The sequence below is a fragment of the Enhydra lutris genome, unplaced genomic scaffold, assembly GCF_002288905.1.
Source record: "Enhydra lutris kenyoni isolate GAN:26980312 unplaced genomic scaffold, ASM228890v2 scaffoldscaffold1, whole genome shotgun sequence".
NCBI lineage: Eukaryota > Metazoa > Chordata > Mammalia > Carnivora > Mustelidae > Enhydra > Enhydra lutris.
This window is the reverse complement of record NW_019154085.1, coordinates 52,892,097-52,913,021: the sequence shown is the minus strand read 5'-3', so window position 1 is coordinate 52,913,021 and position 20,925 is coordinate 52,892,097. Positions and strand designations below refer to the sequence as shown.

The 20,925-nt window shown below is 39.1% G+C and overlaps 2 protein-coding genes across 2 annotated transcripts in view; one reads left to right on the top strand and one right to left on the bottom strand.

The window, feature by feature from the left end:
- LOC111143157 (potassium voltage-gated channel subfamily J member 3) overlaps positions 1-13,090 on the bottom strand; it is a 147,670-nt gene extending 134,580 nt beyond the window's left edge. Inside the window, exons 1-2 of the mRNA XM_022496668.1 lie at positions 11,904-13,090; positions 1,268-1,484 (exon numbers count right to left, since the gene is read on the bottom strand). Of these exons, the coding sequence (XP_022352376.1) occupies positions 1,268-1,484; positions 11,904-12,605 (919 nt within the window). The 5' untranslated portion in view covers positions 12,606-13,090. The remainder of the gene's footprint in view (positions 1-1,267; positions 1,485-11,903) is intronic.
- A 101-nt stretch (positions 13,091-13,191) lies between these two features.
- On the top strand, positions 13,192-14,396 carry LOC111144445. Its single transcript, XM_022498763.1, has 2 exons — positions 13,192-13,824; positions 13,943-14,396. The coding sequence occupies exons 1-2, from the start codon at positions 13,202-13,204 to the stop codon at positions 14,142-14,144; spliced, it is 825 nt and encodes a 274-aa protein (XP_022354471.1). The 5' UTR covers positions 13,192-13,201; the 3' UTR covers positions 14,145-14,396.
- Positions 14,397-20,925: the final 6,529 nt, after the last annotated feature.

Below are 20,925 nucleotides of genomic sequence, written 5' to 3'. Positions count from 1 at the left end.
TTTAAACTAAAGCACTAATAATAATAAAAATGATAGTAATACAGCAAGCAGATTTGAGGTGGTTATTATACCATTCTTACTTTACAGAGAAGGAAAAGAAGCTTATACAGATTAACTATCTTCCCCAAAATTGAAACAGTGGTATGTGATAGCTGTACAAAGATTAAAAGGCTTGCCTTCTCCTGCTCCTTGAATAATATTTTATACCATGGTGGGAGATTTTTTTATTACGTAACATCTCCCACCTTAGTATTAAGCTTGAACATGTCCATGTTACTGCCAATGTTACTTTCAAAATTGCTATAATTTTACATAACAATTAGCATTTTAATATTGAAGTGACACTGGTAGAAAAAATGAGAGCTAAAATATTTCTTGCTTTTACATTACTTGTAGAAAGGGCAAAATTGAAGATACACATACATGCACGTATACACGCACTTATTGTGTGTGTGTGTGTGCGTGTGTGTGTGTGTACGCGCGTGCACACACGGATAGAAATGTACAGATATTATGTTGGTCTTGAGTATCTAACAGGTTCCAAACCAACTGGGCAATACTCAGACGCCAAGTAACATACTCTGATTTATTTTTTCTTTCCTTTGTTCCTGACTCTCCCCACAGTGCAGCAAACTGTGAATATGTGGGACATACCAAAGTTATAGTGCGTCTTAAGGAATAACATATAGCACATAACTATACCAAAGCAGGAGAAGAAAAATATCTTTAAAAATATTTTTGGTCAAGGTTCAGCTGAGGAAATCTACTGACCCACTTTGAAATTAAAATGCGGCTTTAGCACAGACACACATAGGGAATTTTCCACTGAGGTTGCACATAGTAGCATATCAAAGCTCTACCAATGACACCCCGAATCACCATCCCTAAGGCAAGAATATGCATGCTGAGTTTAGGCAGTTCACTAATTACCCTGAATTTATTTTAACCTTACATCTTTTTAAAAAATTATGATTATAAGAAATCCAACTTTGCAATTAGACTAGAATATCATAATCATTTCTAGGAGTCATCTGTTTCCCTTTTTTTTTTTTTTTTGCTGTATTCTTGAGTTAACATTACACATGCAATGATCACAACAGTAATCTTCATTTTCAAAGTGTTATCAACTTAATGTCACAAAGAAATAAGTCAATATTTTCAATATTGTGAGCTGAGATATTTCGACCAATTCAGGATAGATATTGTGCTATAATATAATGTTATTATAGAACAAAGAAATGTGATGACAGATCTGTGTTTTACTCACCAGTGGTTTCCACAATGCCTTCTAGGATGACGACAATCTCGAACTGTTCAGTTTGCATGCTTCGCTGCGATAGGTCATAAAAGGGGCTTTTGGCATCGATCACGTGGCAAATTGTGAGGGGGGAAACAAGAAAAAGTTGATCTGCCCCTGTACTAAAACCTACATCCAGTTCAAGTTGGTCAAGGGGAAGGAACTCACCCTCAGGTGTCTGCCGAGACTAGACAAGCACACAGAAAAAGAGAAGAAATCACCACTTGTACTGAAATTTTCAAGGCAGCCCAACAGTAATTTATATCATTGCCAACATTCAGCACTATCAATCATCTGCAACAAAATCCAAACAAATCATTATGCAGCTATGCTCTAGCAAACGGGCCGAAATCCCACATAGCTCATGGGGAACATACATGCATTATTTATAATATACGACTTACTATAATTATCATTCCCTAACTCATGAGCTTTGGAGAAATGCCTGGTCCAACAATGGCTGTTAGCACAAACTGTGGAACCGAGTGTCCATGTGCTACTGCTTGACATAAATCACTTCAGGGTAACTCATTGCATGCCAGATTTGTTTTCCTCACAAAGCAAATAAATAGGCACTTCTTAGGGAGTTTGTTAAAGCTGAAAAAGGTTGATCGTAATCTCAGAAAAGATTTACTGCATCGTTACAAAGCAAAACAATAATTTTTCTAGGACTTTTGAAAAGTAACAGATAGATATAAACCTTGATATAAAAGTGAAGATGATATCCTATTATGTTATGCACACAATAGGCCACATAATACAAAGAAAAGGCATATGTTGTTAGCTGATAGCTTTCAAACTCCCAATACCAAACTGCATTAAAGTTGTTTAGCTCTCTATTTATTTCGTGAATTTTAAAACATAGTGTAAAAGCTGTGTGCTACATTGACATTTTTTAAACAAAATGCAATTAAAAATCTATATTAGGTAAACTTTCAGTTTCCTAAAACTTTCATAAGGTAGTGGCGTTCGGTATCAGTATAAATCATTATAAAAAACTTAAATCGCTTACATGCAAAACTCTGAACGATTACCTAAAAATGACGATGAACAATTAGCAAACCATGAAAGTTAACGTCTTTCCTTTCTATTCGTTCTTATTTTATTTTCCGTATCTGTTCCTTATAAGGATCATATAAAAGCAAATATTTGTTTGATTTAAATGATGATGCTGGTAAAATAAGGGTTAAATAGTTGCATACAGAAAAACCTGCGGCGGGGTGGAAGCTAGCTGCCGGTCAAATGGGGCTTGGAAGAATCCAATATATTTAACAGAATTTGCAAAGCTCATTTACTACACAAAACTGAATCTATTACACTAGTCTGTGCAATGAAGTGATAGTGCAAAGACAAAATCCTTACTTTTGGTAAGGTCAGTGTCCAAGAAATACCTTGGCTTTTTAAGTGGAGTAAATGAGTCTGAAAACACTGAGAAATACGGTTTAGTAAGCTGTCCTCTGTGGCAAAACTAAACCAAGGTAGTAGTAGACGGTTACCGCAGCAATTTTAGACTCCCAACAGCAGAATCAATTAGGCAGGCTATTTTGTAATTAGTGATACTCAGGAATTTTATTTGTGTAGAAAAAAAAACAATGAAAATGGTGAGAATATTTTTCTTCTATGCCTTATGAGTAGTTGACTAAAGAAGAGTAAGAGAAAAGGGGGGATGGTAGAAAGAGGAAGTAGAGGAAGGAGAAGGAAGAGGAGAAGGAGAAGGAATAGAAGAGGAGGAGGAAGAAACACAATGATTAGTGACAAGAAAAAAAAAATACATGGGAAAACCTAATAGTCCAAAAATAAAAACAGTAGCTCTAACAACCAATGTTGTAGAAAACTAGACATTTTGAAGCCAGTAGCAGTTACCTGTATTTCTAACTTATTCCCAAATTGGTAAAATATGAATGAGACTAGCATCCTTCCAACTAGAAAACGGCATAACAAGTATTGATTAATACTACAAAATAAAAGCCAAAAACAAAACAAAAACAAATAAAAACAAAACCCTGTGTCATTTTTCTCTCACCTAGTAAGAAACAGGTGCTATATAAACACAAGGTGGTATTCTGATGTTTATAATTAATGAACAGAATTTGGGCCATTTCACTAGCTACTCTAAGGTCTGCTTTTTCTGTACTAAATGAAAATGTCCATAAAAATAATTCCTTAAAAACTCAGTTTCCCATTTATTTTAAAATAATTCTCCCCCAAAAGATGTATTTTTCTTATTTTATATATATATATATATACACACATCAAAGCTAAAATTAATCTTCCTTTTTTATATATTTGGTATTTATACCTGTGCCTCATTCTAAAAGGCTGTAATCTATTAACATTCATATTTTCTGATCATTCAACAAACCATGAAGAGAAGTGGCCTAGAAACCAGCTATCAGGAGAAAGCCAACCTAGAATAAGAAACGTTTCATTTTTAGCTAGCAGTTAACTCATATATAGGTAATTAAGACTCAAATATATAAAAATCTGTTCCATTCAGACTCCACATATCTTCTGGTTTTAAAATCTTTTATATACATACAAAATTATACCTATGTTCCTCCTTCCCAAAATGCTTTATATTCCATCCAAGTCTTAGCAGAAACAAAGTTGACAACTGTACCTATTATGTGACGCTATGCGGCAAGTAACACTTTCATTACTTTGAAAGATATTTTCCATGCTTATGTACTTTTCAGATGAGTAAAATTCCCTGCATATTCATTGAAAATTATTTTCCAGTGGGTGCCATATAATTTATCCTTTCTTTAAATGATTCTGAGACACCGCAGTTATCCACAATTTTGTCTTTTGAGTCTTCCTCCTTCGTGTTAGGCCAACAAATATTTCAGCTATCAAAATGCTTACCTCCCTGATTTTGGTTTGCTTCTCTGACCCTGTAATAGACTGGGAAGCCTAGTCATTACTGTTAAGTAAATAGAATGCTCTTCTTTTAGAGGAGTGAATGGTGTGGTTTGAATGTGGCAGGTGCTTGGAGTACTAGAATTATCTGAAGTCTGAGCTCCTGGATAGAGCAAAGTTAGCTTATCAGTGCTCAGCCAAATACAATGTTCCAAAAACCTGCATATGCTTACCAAATACACTTTCAGAGGCATGTTAGTTTTAAGTCTCTCAACCTGCGTAAGTAAGAGAACTGTTCAAGAACTGTGATCTATACACGTAAATGAAAAGGAAAGCAGAAAGAAAGGAGTTATATATGTACCTTCATATGATTAAAGTGTGATCTGTACCTTGAGTATGTGATAAATCAATGGCACTAATATTCCATCACTTTCTAGTTTTCCTATTTAGCTATCAATTACCATATTTCACTCAGGAATTTTGATAACAAGCAGAAAAACTACAGGAAAAATCAAGCTAACCTTTCTTTATTATGTCTCCTTAAAAATTATGATATAAAAAGAGATCTTTCATTAACAGAGGAGTTTGCTGATGGTCTACCTGATCTCCTTTAGCTCTATAAACCTCCTAATCCTACAGGAATGCAGAATCATGATCATTTCCAAGATAAAAATGTATAAACGGATATGGTCAATATCAATATAATTCCAAATAATTGTTATAGATTAAGATTAATGCTAGTAAATTACTAAAATTCCTAAAAATCTGATAACTAAGGTTGACTTTATTTGATGAAATAATCATTTAGAATCATAAAATGACTGAATGAGTGAGAAAGAAGCACAAAAACAAAAGAGTTCATGGAAAACTGGTAATTCTTAAAAATTTAGCACACAATTTAAAAGCACTAGGACTGGAGAATGACTTCCAGATGACTTTTTTATTTTCAATTGTATGGAATGTGGGGAAGGAAATAAGGAGGACCTTTCTGATTGATAGCAGTATAGCAATTTCTGGGAGATAAAACAATTTTAAAAATCTGAGGCTTAAAGTTTATTTAAATTTACTGTATAAAAAATTGTAAGTAGAACATGGATTTTTGAAATGGTTTTGTACTACTTAGAATGTGGCAATAATTTCTAAGTTATTCTTCATTATAAAAATTGCTATGTAAAAGTATTTTGATTATATACATTTTAATTATATGGAAATGTGGATATGTGTAAAAGCTTATGTCTCATCTTATAGTCACATGTACTGATTTCAAAGAAGCAGCTAATATCAAATGACTTTGAATTCCCTTAAAGTCTAAAAGAGGCCTACTGGATAATCAATTACAAATTCTGACTAAAGGGACGCCTGGGTGGCTCAGTTGGTTAAGCAGCTGCCTTCAGCTCAGGTCATGATCCCAGCGTCCTGGGATCGAGTCATGCATCGGGCTCCTTGTTCTGTGGGGAGCCTGCTTCTCGGTCTGCCTCTGCCTGCCACTCTGTCTGCCTGTGCTCGCTCGCTCTCTCTCTCTTTTTCTCTCCGACAAATAAATAAATAAAATCTTTAAAAAAAAAAAATTCTGACTAAAGATGAAAAACGATTCAAAAGTCACAGATGCCTGGAAGGGATTATCAATGTCATGAACTCTATAGACAAATAGCTTTCATATTACAGATGAAAGACTATTGAGTACATGTCCAAATACGTACACACACACACACACACACACACACACACACACACATTTAGAACTGCCCTGGCATATCTTCCCTCTGTGAGATTTGTAACCATTTACCCACATTCATTCAACAGGAACACACTCCACCAATATAATCAATCTCTTTGCAGCCTTTCTCCCATCTCTCTAACCCAAAACACTGTTCTAATTATAACCATTGTTCTCTTTCCTAGCTTGGAGGGAGGCTAGGGGAATGTTGAAAAGAACATTTAATCACTACCATCTGATTCATGAGATGTTCCTCTATCATACTCTAAGGCTTGTCCTGTGTCCCACTACCTCCCACTAGTGTCTACTGGAAAAGGATGCTGAGGGCCACTGGTCAGGAAAGGAAAAGACAGGAAAGGAAACTAAGATGGAGAGGGCAAGCCCTCTTCGCCTCCCACCTCCCACCATTTTACATTTATCTGTAATTTCATTTCTCCTCTTTAAATGTGCAATGTGTGTGTTTGTGTGTGTGTGTGTGTGTGTGTGTGTGTGTGTGTTGAATATATACTGAAGTCACAAAGAAAATCACAAATGAAATGAGGTTGCAGTGCTATCTGCAAGCTAAAATTAGGAAATAAGCTAAAAGCAGGTACTAGAATAAGAAACAAAAGTACCCTGTGACTTGAAGCAGTTCTGGCAATGGATTTGGGACTCAGACCAAATTTCAATTCAGGTAGAAGAGAGTATGGACCTAGATTTTTATTTAGGCTACCTCTAATTAAATTGTACATTTCTTTTGACTCCTTAAGTTTGAAATTTCATCAATACTCATGTAGAAAAAATATGACCAATACTCATGTAGAAAAAATATGACCAACATCAAGTCTAAAATAAAAAAATGTAATGCTAAGATAATCATCCCATAAAAATATGTTTATTTTCATGAAAAGAAAGTACCTTATAGAACAGAATGTAATTTATCTTATAATAAATTACGTGAGGTTTTTATACTATTCAAATGAAAGAACAGCTTTATAATTCCTTGAGGGCCTTTTATGGAATTTATAATAACTGTGGACAGGATTTGTAACCCTGCATGCACATTTTCCTCCTACTCACAGAACTCCCTCAAATCCATCAAATGCTTTTTTCCTACTTCTCTTTATCATTTGTTCTCACCTACTGCTGTTAATTTGTGGGTCTTTGTGTCCCTTATTTTTGTTCACACTGTATTACCCTGAGCACAAGTTACCCTGTATTTTTCAGGAAACATATTAAAAATATATATATCACTAGTATTTTTTGAAAGAATAAGAATTCTACTTTTAAAAAAACTTCTTTACCTATTGGAGAATTGTACTCATGTCAAAAAAAGCAAAGCTAGACTATGAACTGTGCTTTCTCTTTAAAGACATAATGAATCCACCTGAAAAAAAAAATCACCAAACAATATAGGATCTAGCCCCAAGAGTTCTGGGAAACTTGGTCTTAGGCTCCTTGAATATTTTTACTGACAGCTTGTATGATACTGAGAACAGGTGTTTATTAGGCATCCATTTGTGGATTTAATTTTTCTAAAGGAGGTAACTAATTATTTCAAGACCAAAATTAAACTGGCCAAGACTAATTGGTGAAAAGAGTCAGTCATACAAAATAAAGTCACATAGAATCAAACACCTAACTACATTTCGGTGCATAGTATGAAATGCAGGCAAACAAATAAAAATATGAAAAAAATCAGGAACCATGTGGTCCAGAAATCACCATGGTTCAAAAATTAACAAAGGTTAAGACATACAAAGAGGATGAAGAGCTTATTGGTTTCAAAAACAATAATTTTGTTTTTTATTACATCTGCCCTTGCTCACATTCATATGGGGAAACCAGATAGCTGCCAAAATGAGTATTCATATAAATATAAAATAAAAGATGTGAATACAAAAAGAATATATATGATACATCAAAAGGTGACTGTGCACCATTACTTTTCAATAAGTGAAAGTTAAGGGTTGCAAAGCTGCACTCCTAGGAAAGAAAGATAACTATTTGCAATGACTAACAACATGAAGAAGTAAATTATACTTCCATGAGAAAAATTTATCCTTATTTTTATCTTTTAAAATATGGATCCAACAATAATTGACTTTAAAATTTACTTTATGCAAGTAAATATAGTTTGTTTGGGTGCCTATATAAATACGTATACATACATGATGGCTTCTGGATAATAAGCTTCTAAATTCTTGAACAATGTATCAACAAAGATTATTTAAATCTTCCCTTACAAGATGTATATCTAGGGCAGTCAACCATTCATGTTAGATTTATAGAAAGGAGTAGTCAGATTTCCAAATCCTTTAAACTTACTACAAAATTACAAGGTCCAGAGTTTGAGCCATTAGCCTAAAGTCTCAGGCATTTTTATTAAAACTTTCTGCTAGATGATACATTAACTTAACATGATCATGCTATTCATTAGTTCCTATAATTTAGAATTTAAAAAAAGAAGGTAACTAAAATAAACTTAAAATCCAAATAAAACATCAATATGGGGATGTGAAGAGGAAAAGAGAAATAATATTCATTTTAAAAGAGTTTTCTGAAGCTGTATTTATGATCAAATTACAAATTTCAAAGAATAACTTCCAATTATATTCTTTAATTTTTATTGAATCAGTTTTTTTTTAATTTCTGAGCAAAAAAAAAAAAAAAGAAAAAGAAAAAAAAAAAAAAAAAAAAAAGACTGACCAATCCGTGCAAAAAGTTGGAAGATCTATATTTGAATATCAAAATTAATTTCAGTATTTGCAAGCTTGAAAGACAGGAATAGAGGTGAATAAAATTTGCCTTCACAGAGGAGTATGTGGTTGGCTCAGGAGGTAGAGCATGTTACTCTTGATTTCAGGGTCCTGAGTTCAAGCTCCCATGCTGGTTGTACAGATTCCTTTTAAAAAAATTTGCTTTCATTTAAGTTAATAACATAATTTAAAATAAGGCAGAGAAATTATTAAAAAAACTGTTATCAAAACTTAGATAATTCAAAAGATATAAGTATGAAAATTCATAGTAGCAAGGACAAGAAAGCCATATTCATGTTCTATCTTCCAAGAATAGAAAGTACTTTATAATCATTAAGAGAACTCTTATATTAATACAGATAAATAAACTTTTGTTCAAAAAATAAGAAAATAACAATAGAAAAATATAAATGAAATTAAATTAGATAATAGGAAGAACATAGACTATAATTATTATCATTGAATAGTATGTTTTTAATGCCATAAAATTCCAAATATTTCTATTAAAAATATATCAATCCTATATTTAAAATGTCAAACAGGGGTTAAAAGGGGAAGCTAAATATGTGTAATAATATTTAACAAGAAGACTGCATAAGACTGATATCAAAACATTCCACTTATTACTATAAGATTAGGGTATAGCCTCTCTTTCAAAATATAGTTGGTTGTTTTGGGTCACTTCAATCTCAGTCCCTAAGAGAACATGAGAGTTAACTTATTAAAGACAAATCTCCCCTCTAATTTGCTGAATGTTATGAGCTCCGTAATAAAACAGGACTCCTTTTTAATGAAGTCTAAGGAAATGACAAGAACTATGAGAATTCATTGTAATTACTATGGCTACAAGAAAAATCAACTCAAACAAACAACACTAAACTGGCAGGCTGAAGAACTGACTGGCCCTTGCATTCAATAGACAGCAGGACATCATTTCACCATAATTTTGTTTAGATACAAATTGACACTACATGTCAATTAGTTTTACTCCTAGCACTGACACCTTCTAACAAATCAAAAGTAAAGAATTTTATAAGAATATTATATATATCATTTTAATTAGATGTTATTTTATCACCTTGTGTTAATATAGCACCCTGCTCCAAATTTGTCAACACCACAAATCTTTTATTGTTTTTAATCAGGACACTCTTTATGGTATATGTGGTACATTGCCTTTACATAAGAATCATTATCAGTGTCCTGAACCACTGTTAGACTGAATACTTCAAATTCATTGTACCTTTGTAAAGAACAAAACAAAACAGAACAACAAAACACACACACACACACAAAACAAACTAAAAACTGATATGTAGATTAATTCTAATTATTCTGGCTTTGTTAAAACACAATTTAATAAAGTCTCGAAACATCTAAAATATGTTGCCTCAAAAGATACTTATTTTAATAAATGATTATATATTTGAAAAACTAGAGAACAGCATGAAATGATCTCTAAAGCCTAATTTTAAATGTCCAATATCCAATCAATATGCTAAACTATTCTTCAGTAAGAATCTCACAGTGACACATAAACATGAGTTCCTTGACATAGATATTTACGCTGTATTAATGTGTTCCTATCCTCCATGTAGGCCTGAACTAAAGAGATAGATTACATATCTTGATCTATTCACTGGAAGAGGCACATAAAACTAACACCAATGCAATAAACATGTCTAGAGACAACTGCTTAGCCTAGTCCAAAAAACTCACTTAGTTCAAACAGTGGTCAATAACACATGTGCTAAGTTACATAAAAACCCGTATGCAGCTCAGTGAAATTAATTATGAAGAACATGGCCTCACATCGTTTATTCATAGTTACCTAAATGAACATGCACATCAAAACTAAGTTGAAAATTTGCCACTAAGCTCTGCAGAAGTTAGTGTGTTTTCCTGTTTATAGTGTATGATGGGGAGTGACATGGCAGCTGAGTTAAGGCTAACACTTTACTGAGCAACATGATGAAGAGGAATTTGGGTAAAATCTTATAAATAAATAATAAAAATGACAGGCGAGCCAAACTTTTTTAGAGCACTTTTAACTACAAAATCAGTTGAAGCTGTGTAAGACAACATATTTGCAGGGTGGCATTGAAATTTCAAAGGCAAAATCTCAAATCTTCATCAGATTTTCATTTTATTAATGCTAAATTCTGAATCTGGCTACGGTTCTCTATGCAACCTCAGATAAATTTTTAAGATTTTATTTGAGGTCATCCTTTTCAATTTATGAAGAGTTGAAAACTACCTAAGGCAAGTGCCTCAGAAAGTTGAATTTTTTTTTAATAAAAAAGTTGAATTGTAAATGACACACAGAAAGAGAAGTGAGCTTTTTATTTTTTATTTCTTATTCCCAGGCTCTAATTGGATGAATGATAAGGGTGGGCTTTTCTTGTTTGTAGTGGTGCCCTTTAAGGACTAGATGGACCTTATTTTAATAACCACTCCATGAGCAATCTGTCTTAGCATTTACACTGCTGATGGTAAGAAGCAATCTTCTTTAATGGATGCTGAAAAGCTTCAAGTGAAATCTGTAATTGACAAAGGCTTCATAGAAACTGGCAATTAAGAACAAAATTAACAAGAGGCTCCACAGAAAAAACACTCAAGCTTTCACAGAATTCTTCTGTAGGAAAGTACTTAATAAAAATAAAAATCTGAAAGAGCCAGGTGTTGTTTCTTCCACATTATTAACTACTTTTCTGATCACTGCGCTTGTTAAAAAAGATGAGCATATACAGTTCATGTTATTGAGTCTAAAAAAATAATCCGCCTGCTAATACTGTTAGGAGGAAAAAAAGAGATAAAGAAAAAGTAAAGAAAAGCCCTAAGTGAAAGTTAAGGCAAGTTCAGGACCTATTTCTTCAAAATAACAGCTGCTCAGTTTTAGTACCTCAAGATTAGTGGAATAGTGTACTGACAACAAATCAGAAACTCTTTAAAGAGCCAAGCAGCACCGGTAGGGAGAACAAGGCCCTCTACCTCAAGGCTCCAGGAGCCAACACCACTCGGTAAGTGTGACTAGTCAGAAAGTGATACAAGCACATTCCAATTATTAATATAAATAAGAGCACGAGAGTGAGTAGAAAAGGAACAGAACTGGCAGCTGTCTCATTGCCCAGTCCTCCACGCCACCCAACTCCACTCCACCCCCCCGCGTCCTCAAGGAGGTTTACCTGCGAGACAGGTCAGATTAAGAGCCCGGGGAGAGTTCTCAGGTGAGCTATTTTCCGCCGTCGAGGGTTGGCGGCAGCCAGGTGGGGAAGGGGCGGGTAACACTTACTTTGAGCAGCTTACAGCGGATCTGCGCGGAGACCATGTGGCTGTTGCGCAGGTTGCCCACCCGGAACATGAGCGTGAGTTTTCCGTCCCTCATAGAGATCACCGCGTGCTCGCTAAACATCAGGGTCTCCGCGCGCTTCTTGGGCTGGGACATCTTGATGAACATGCAGCCAATGAGGAAGGCGTCCACGATGGAGCCGAGGATGGACTGGAAGAGGAAGAGAATGATGCCCTCGGGGCACTTGTCGGTAATGTAGCGGTAGCCATAGCCGATGGTAGCCTCGGTCTCGATGAAGAAGAGGAAGGCGGAGGGGAAGTTATAAACATTGGCCACGCAGGGCGTATAGTTGCCAACGTGGGCTTTGTTCAGGTCGCCCCGAGTGTAGGCGATCACCCACCACATGGACGCCATGAAGAGCCAGGCCACCGTGTAGGTGAGGATGAAGATGAAGAGGTTCCAGCGCCACTTGAGGTCCACCAGGGTGGTGAAGAGGTCCGAGAGGTAGCGGCTCGTCTCGCTGCCCAGGTTGCCGTGCTGCACATTGCACCGGCCGTTCTTGTCCACGAACCGCTGCCGCTTCTTCTTGGGCACAAGCTGCTGCTGCGGGCCCTGGCCCGGCCCCTGGGGCTGCAAGCCCGAGCCGCTGGACGAGGTGGTCACTACCTGGTAATCGTCCCCAAATTTCCTTCGGAGTGCAGACATAATACGGAGGGGCGAGCCAGATTCAAAACGCGAAGCGGAGGCGCAGGGGCCGAGCGCTGCAAACCAGCACCAATAAGGAGGTGGGGGCGGGGGAGAGAGGGGGGACAAAAGCGAGCGCGCCCGGGGGGGGGGGGCGCACCCGGCAGGTAGCTGCGCTCTTTGCCCCCTGCGGACTCCTCTCTTCCCCCGGGACGGAGGCTTTCTCTCCAAGCTGAGTCTTAAAACAAGAAAGTGTTCTCCCGCACTCAAGGCAGGAGGGATGCAAGGACCAGGAACCCAAGCGCAATTTTGCCTCCAAGCTTTTCGAGGCTTCTCTTTTCTTCCCCCACCATCGGCATCCCGGGCCACCTTTCGCCTTGCCACAGCCCTCCCGACTACCCTGCAGCCCTCCCAAACTGACTTTTTTAAAATTAATGAGTTGACAGGCGAGTCCCACCCCACCTGCCAACTCGCCAGGCTGCCGAAACTGCGCTACCTGCTCGGACCAGACCCTCCCCCCTCCCCGCCGCTCCCCGATCGCCCGCCCCCCGGAACCGCTCCCGGCTCCCCCCGGCACTCCCGCCTCCTATCTTTTGGCCAAAATCCCGCCCAGAGGCATGTCTGCCGGGCACCGGTGCAACACCCCCCACCCACGCCCTCCGGGCTCAGAGTCCCCGGCTCCGGACTCCAGAGACGCGCCCGCCTGGCGTCGGCGGGCTGCTGAGTTTCCGCGGGCGCCCCCAGGGCCCTCCGGGCGACTCTCAAGGGCCCCCAGGCCGCCCCCGCGCCCAGCGGAGACGCGGCGGTGCACGAAACCGGAGCACTCACCCACCGGGAGAGGGCAGGAGGAGGCGCAGCGGGCGGCAGTGGCAGCCTGGCCTCGCACTCCGCGCTCAAGGCTGTTTTCCTCACCCCCACTTTTCCTGGTGCACCACGGTGGGCGCCAACGCAGGTCCCCCAAGCTCCGCACCTCCCTGAGGGCACCACGCTGCCCCCACCAGAAGGACCCTGGAGCGCCCTCACGGACTGACTTGGGCGCGGGACTTGAGGGTTCCTTGGCGCCGTGCTCTCTTAGCAGGCGACCGCGGTGCTGCCGTAAAGGGTTCGAGCCTCGAGCTGCCGGTCAGACTTTCAGGTTAAAAACCAGCGCCGCTTCAGCCCTTCTTCTGCTTCACGGTGCCTACCTTTGCCTCTTCCCTCCTGGGTTCCCCACTCCCTGTCCGCGCCTCGGTGGCTCCGGGTAAGATGCGAGGCGCGAGCAGGGGCGGCGGGAGAGCGGTGTATGCGCTGGTGCGTGTGATCAGCTGCAGAGCCGCGCTAGCCCCGCCTGTCCCTGCCTTCCCCCGCTGTTCCACCAGCCTGAATTGCACCTCCGCGCCTCAGTTGAGCCCGCAGTGTCTGACAGCTCAGGAAAAAGCGAACCCCTCCAATGAGGAGCAACTCTACATCCGCTCCCCAAAGCCTGCCAACTCTCCTTCTTCGCCCACTGCCTCAGGTCAGAAAGCCCCCAGCAAGCCGCGTATGCTGTCCTCTGAAAGAAGTAATAATACGTCTCTGTAACTAGGGCTCTCATCTAAACCAATGCGTGGATCCGGAGATGCACCATAAACAGAGAAACCAACTGGCTCCACCATGGGCATGTTCAGAACTCAGAGTTGCAAGTAGCAGGGGGGTCCTTAGGATGGGAACGGAAGGGAGGGGAGACACTAATAAGAAAATTCACAATTCTTTCTGAAAATGGCTCTATTAGAAATGCTCAGAATGTCCACAGTTAATGTGTGGCTGTAAAGGAGGGAGGAAAACTGGACTTTAATGATCCAGAGCCTGACAGTTAACTTAATGGAAGGGCAAAGTGCAGAAATAGTTAATATAGTGCCCATGTGTAAATACCAGCTTATTTACCACATTTCATGTTCGCTTTAAAATGCCATTGTACCTTATGGCATGCTCCATTCAGTTCAGATACATGAAATGGTTCTTCGTGGAAAATCATCAAATTGTGGTGTTACAAAAGCAAAGGGCTTGCTGTAAGACTCACATGCAAATGAAAATTAGTACATAATCATCCTACTAGTTCTCTGCCAGTAGGTACTCTCTTCTACCTCTCTAGCCCTAAACCCTAGTGCAGGTAAGCCTTGCACCTTTTCAGCCATAAGTACAGAACTCTCACTGTCATTTGGTCTCTCTCTGTCATTTGTCATCTATCCCAAGTCACAGAGTGTTCTCCTGCAGGCTCTCTGATAAGAGGTCAGTAACTCTGTTATTCTTTAAGGTTACATAAGAAGGGAAAGTGACACTGTGGGAAGTGGAAACTGCTGTGGGTCTGCAATCATAAGACCTGATTTGAGTCCTGGCCTTGCCATTTACAAACTCTGTGACCTTGAACAAATAGCTAAATATCTTTGAGCCCCAATCTTCTGCTCTAGAAAAACTGAATTTTAACATTTTCCCAATGTTGGTTTTATTAACTATTTTTGCTGTGAAGGATATTATATACTGGGCTGCAAAGTTGCAACAAGGCCAGGAGATTAGGAATGAGTTTTGGGGGTTCGTCCCATGTTGTTACTAACACATATATTCTCTTCTCATTTCTGACTACTCTCCCCCTAACTCCTTATGCCCTTGCCAGGCTGGCTTCTTTCAATTCCTGAAACCTACAGAGGCGTAAGCCCTATCCTTGTGCCTTTGGCCTATCTGTTCTCTTTTCTTGCAGTGTTTCTGACCTGCTGTTCTGTGTTGCTGGCTCCTCCAGTCCCTCAGCTCTCAACCTGAAAGCATTCTCCTCAGCCAGGCCTTGGCTGCCTCCCAGATACCCCCATCACACAGCTTGGTTCATCTACATTTTATTTTCCTAGCCGCCATTTTCTTCATTTGTTCATTCCCTCCACCTCCACCACCCCGCCCCCCATCACAGTCCTGGCATGTAAGCTCTACAGGGGCAAGAACTTTGTCTGTTCTTGTTCTTGTTCTTGTTCTGTCTTGTTCACTGCTACGTCCCCAAATCCTGGGACACTACCAGTCACATAGTCAGGCCACTATCAATATGTGTTGAATCAATAACAGATATGCCAATCTATAACAAATGTACCAATCTGTATCACTAGGAACTCCATGTACACTGAAACTCTCTCTGAATGATACAGAATTGAAAGTCATCACTAAATCAATTATAGGATTTAATATAAAAGAATGTGTCCATTTTTAAAAAGCAATATTTTCTGTGCTTGTTAACTTTGGAACTGATATTCAATGAGCTGTCAAAAGTTTTTGAATGTATTGCTACAATATCTCTCGTGATTTCCCCCTCTCTCTTTAAAAAATGCTTTCTTCAAATCCCCATTTGACTTTAAGCCCCAAGTCAAATGATTTTCTTGTCCTCAGTCTTTTGCTCCTTCAAACTGTGCTAGACAGTATTACTAAATCTATCTCCTTAGACCCATATAAACTTAGCAGTAGAATGGAAACCAAAGAGTTCTCTGATTATTTCATTTCCAAAATCTTATGCATTCCCACCTTTCAAAAAATACTTCTCTATGAAACCCTTTGCCATTTTCCAACAAATGAACTTAAAAACAAATAACTTTATACTTTGAGAGACATGGTCAAGTCTAATCCTCTCACTTCACAAAGAAGCAACTCAAAGCTGGAAAGAGAAAATAAAGTTGCTTAATGTCACAGAGTCGGTAAGTGGAGACCTTGAGATTTGAACCCAGAGCAATGCATCTCCAGAATGTGGGTACTCTACCATCCCTTATCTGGTGCCTAGAAAGGAGTATAGGATTCCTGCTCAACAGCCAGGGTCTCCTTCAACTCTGCCATGCTTCTCATGCAGGCTGAGATCAAAGGGCCTCCAAATTTGGCCTTATCTGTCTTTCCAAAATCATCTCCCACCTTTAGTGTGGGTTCTGCTCCAGCCAACTTTGACTCTTGGCAGTTTCCCAAACATACTCTACATTAACTTCATTTGCTCACCTTCTTTCTTGTCACATAAATACCCTTTTTCTGTCCCTGCAAAATTCAAATCATCATCACTAGTGTGCTGAGCTGGGAAGGATTTCTTCAGCTTTTATTTCTAGTGCCACCCCCTCCATGAGACTTTATTTTATTCTGCCCCTAACAGTGATCTACCTCTTCTCTGAATTCTCATTCCCCTAGATTTGCAATGTGGTATGTATGTATGTATGTGTTTATTTATTTTTACTCTCCGGTCTGTATTTGAAATCAAAATTCACCAATATTTCCCCGACACAATGGTAGGCACCCTGACTATCACACCTCTTAATATTTTGCTACTGCCCAATACTCTGGATCCCCAACATTACCTTGCTCATGGCAAATAATTAATAAAAATTTAGAGAGAACTACAATGTACTTTAATGTGTCAGGCAACGTGCTTGGAACTTTATAGTTAGTATTTACCTAGCTAGGAGGATGGCAGAGCAGGGATTTCAAAACCCGTCAGCCCATTGTCAAGGTCCTTATTCTCTTAGAGGAACAGTATGGTCTGATAAGTTACATATTTTTCGGGATGCCATCACGTCCCACTTTAAATGTGGCTGAGCCTTTGACCTGTTTGTGACATTGAGTCCAACTCCTTGGAAATGTTTAAAGATGAACGAAACTCATCTTCCCCTGTTAGGACAGCTGCTTCCATGATGACATTCTGGAGGGCAGCCAGCCCCACTGTGCTGAGGCCAGGCAGGATGTGTGGGGAATAGACGGATGACAGAAGGCCACCTAATCAGGTGCTGTCTGATGAACTGAAGTAGAAACACTGTAAACACAATGGGTCAAAGGAAGGAGAGGCACACAATTTCAGCCAAGGCCACAAGGCCAGAAAATTCTGGAAAATATAACTACAGCATACACAAGCATTTATAGTCTAACATTTAAAGATAGGGCTATAAATTATAAACAGACTACGGCACAGTTCTTGGGGGAGGGGCAAGTCATCAGAGAAGGGGAATCAAGGCTATATTTAACAACAAACACCGTTAAGAACAAGCTTCATACTTATTCTTCCCAGAAAGTACTTCTGGCAATATCTTATTTGCTGTATCCAGAATCAGTAGTTTCACCAATAACTAGAACTTCAAAAATGAAGGATATGAGTCTGTGTCTTAATACTAAAAGCATGACTCGCCCTATTATGTAACTGAACAGTGTAGGGAAGAGTATATTTAATGTAAAAGGAAAAAAGCCCTCTGCCCCTGAAAAGTCCAAATTCTAAAAATGGCTTAATCGGCCAACTGTGAAAAAAGCAAGGCTTTGAACATCTCCACACACCTGGATCCTTCTTCTCCTCACTCACTTATTGCCACTGCAACTCCTACCACGTGAGAGTCAGCATTGCCAGAAACATTAATTACTCTCAGGTGAAAATGGCATTATATTTAATATTCCTTTACTCCTAATCCTATCATTCTCCAAAGTACAATGAAGACATGGGCAGGCTTGGGGATCTGAAGTGCTTATGTTTCAAAGGTGACACATTCCATTGCCACCATAAGTTCTGCTATATCTGGGAAGAGGTCACCCTTTGAAATTCTATATGCAATTTTTGGCAATAGAATGGTGTTACTTTTTTTTTAACCCTCCTAAAAAAAGAATACTGAAGTTATTTTCTCTCTTGCCAAAAGAGGAGGAAAAAAATGAAAAGGAGAAATCAGTTGGAGATTTGATTGCACAGACTTGGGAAGAGAGAGGCATTGCCATACCATGGTGGATGACTCATCTAGCCCTTAATGTTGGCTCCAAACCCTGGCCTCTGCCTGAGGATTCAGAGAAAGGCAAAACGCTATTGTCACTTGGAAGCCATTTATTTAACAAGGTTTTCCTGACTTAAACCCTCTCTTTACTTCAACCCTGTACATGGGAGTACTCTGGTTTATGAAAGAATAAGAGCTTTTAAAAGAACCTTCCAGAACTCAACCTCTGTTAAAAAAATAAATAAATAATAATAATAATAATGTTTGTTTGTCAGCCCTAAGGGTTTGTAGGCAGAGCATCAAGGAAAAATAATAAATTCCCATCTTTATCCATGTCAGTCAAAGTTTTATTTCTAAGGATCTCTTCCCTGAGAACAACAGTGAGGTCCCAGATATCAAAATATGTACAAGAATGTTGTTTAGTTTAATACTCAACATACACAAACCATGTGCCTAGCACCATGCCAAGGGTTGTACAGGTCAGAAATTAGGACAAAGTTATGCCAACGAAAATATTAACAACAAGAATAATGGTTAATACAATGTGGCAAGTACCTGAAGAGGATTGTTGTTAACATTCAGAGAAACAGTTCTTTTCAGGAAATAAATAGACTTCTCTAGCTATTCTGAATTTTCCAAACCTACCAAACTGGCATCACTTACATTTTGTGGAGCATTAAATTACTTCAATCTAAATGATTTTATTTTAGAAATCTGCAGATTTATTTTTAATGACAAGATTTCCAAGAGGAGAAATAATTTGTGCTCATTTTATAGAACCTTACAAACATAGGTTAAAATACTGAGAGAAAAAAATACAACCAGTAGTATTTTGGAGTTGGTGGAGTAGATTTTTTTCACTCTGATTTTCTGTGTCGGTATACACAGAAAAGATTGGAATTATTTTCCAAGACTGGAAAATAAAAAGTGCAAATTTTGTAATTTTATTTTTAAATGTTAAAAAAGATTGATAGATTGTGTCAATACAGTTTATCTTGGAAGCAGATACTGAGACAAAGCTAGGTGTGCAAAAGTTTTTTTAAGGGCAGCATCCACAAAAGCTAAAAGGAAAGGGACAGGATGAAGCAGAAAGAGCCCATACACCATGGTGCTGATTGGACACCAGTGAAAGGAAAGGCCAGAGGAGGCAGAATTGAGTAGAGTGATGCTATAACTACGGTGCAGATTTGATAAAGTTTTGGTCAACCCAATGAGGAGCTCCAGAGCAAAGGTCCCCTATTGGAGTAGTACCATATGGGGCAGGGATGGGCCTGTCCTAAGGGGCCCACTGAGCTGTCATTGGCTTTGGACTACCCTCAGAAAGACATGACTTCTGCAGAATGCTGCATCAGATTTGGAAAGTTACTGTAGCTGGAGGCCTTCAGCTAAACACACTTCTTCCAGCAGAAAGGCAAGTTCTTCTTGAAGGAAGATCAAGCAGCACAACTCCTTGGCTGCCAGAGTAGAGACATAGAATCTATCAGTGTCTTTCCAGAAGTTTTGTTACAAATATCCAGAAATACGAATATAATCCAACCAATTGATGAAGAATGTATGCCTAAATCTTCAGTTTTGTCTGAATCACATGAATCTGGTAGAATCAGGAGTCTGGGTGGGGAGTGGGGGGGGCGATTAGAGGGGTAATAGCTAATGGCCATGTCAATTTGACTTCGCTTAAAGTCTGCTAGAAAATAGGACCATACATACATATATATGCTTCTTGACAACACCAATGAATAATGAGGCTGCCTCTCTGGCTGAGAAAGGCTACATACCAATTGTGAGAGGTAACATAGATAAAGGACAATACAGACATCAGAATTCATTTCAGTCGTATCATTTAATTGATATGTTACCAGTAGCCAACACACTAAATGCTACTATAATTCTCCTGAAAGAAAGATATTATACCTTTTAGCATCTTCTAGTACTGAATCTTCATTAAGACTGCTCAAAGGATGAGGAGAGACAGGAGTAATGAAGCAATTGGCCCATAGCACGGGGTAGGAAAATAAAGAAGTCACAAAGACCGTGGATAACAAAGCGACAGTGAACAGAACTCAAATATTTCCCAGCATGTAACCCCAGGCTAGAAAGGAAGGAAGAACGAGGAATAGAATTTTCTGAAATCTGATTGCCCTGTTTATAGTTCCTAGCTATGCATCAGAATTGCCCCAGATAATTATATCAGATTCTGTGGGCATAGAGCCCAGCCATCAGTATTTTTCAAAAGCTGCCTTGGCGACTGTGGCAGAACAGCAAGAATGGAGAAACACGGATCTGTGGGAACTCATGTCTAATGTAGAAGAGCTGCCCGGAGAAATGTCACACATGGGAGTCCCATCAATCTTTCCTCCCCACACCTCACTTCCTCCCCACTCCTCAGAAGTCTTCATCCTCAGAAAGCCTTCATCCTTTGGCACCAAAGAGAGATCCTGAGGATTAGTGAGCCACGGTGCCCACACTCTCACATCACCAGAGTCCACCATGTACGGACCAAACCTCAATGTGCAGGAGGCTCTTCCCCTCATTGGAAAAGCATGTGACCCAAGCAGGGCACATTGTGACTTGACTGCAGTTGAATCCAGTCCTACCACTCGTAATCCTAAATTGTGAACACAAATGGAAGAATC

Bases quoted from the DNA above. Each gene is read 5' to 3' on its own strand.
- LOC111144445 (XM_022498763.1), top strand. From the start codon at position 13,202: ATGTCTGCCGGGCACCGGTGCAACACCCCCCACCCACGCCCTCCGGGC. The intron at 13,825-13,942 runs GTAAGATGCGAG...CTGTTCCACCAG, and splicing joins CCGCGCCTCGGTGGCTCCGG to CCTGAATTGCACCTCCGCGC.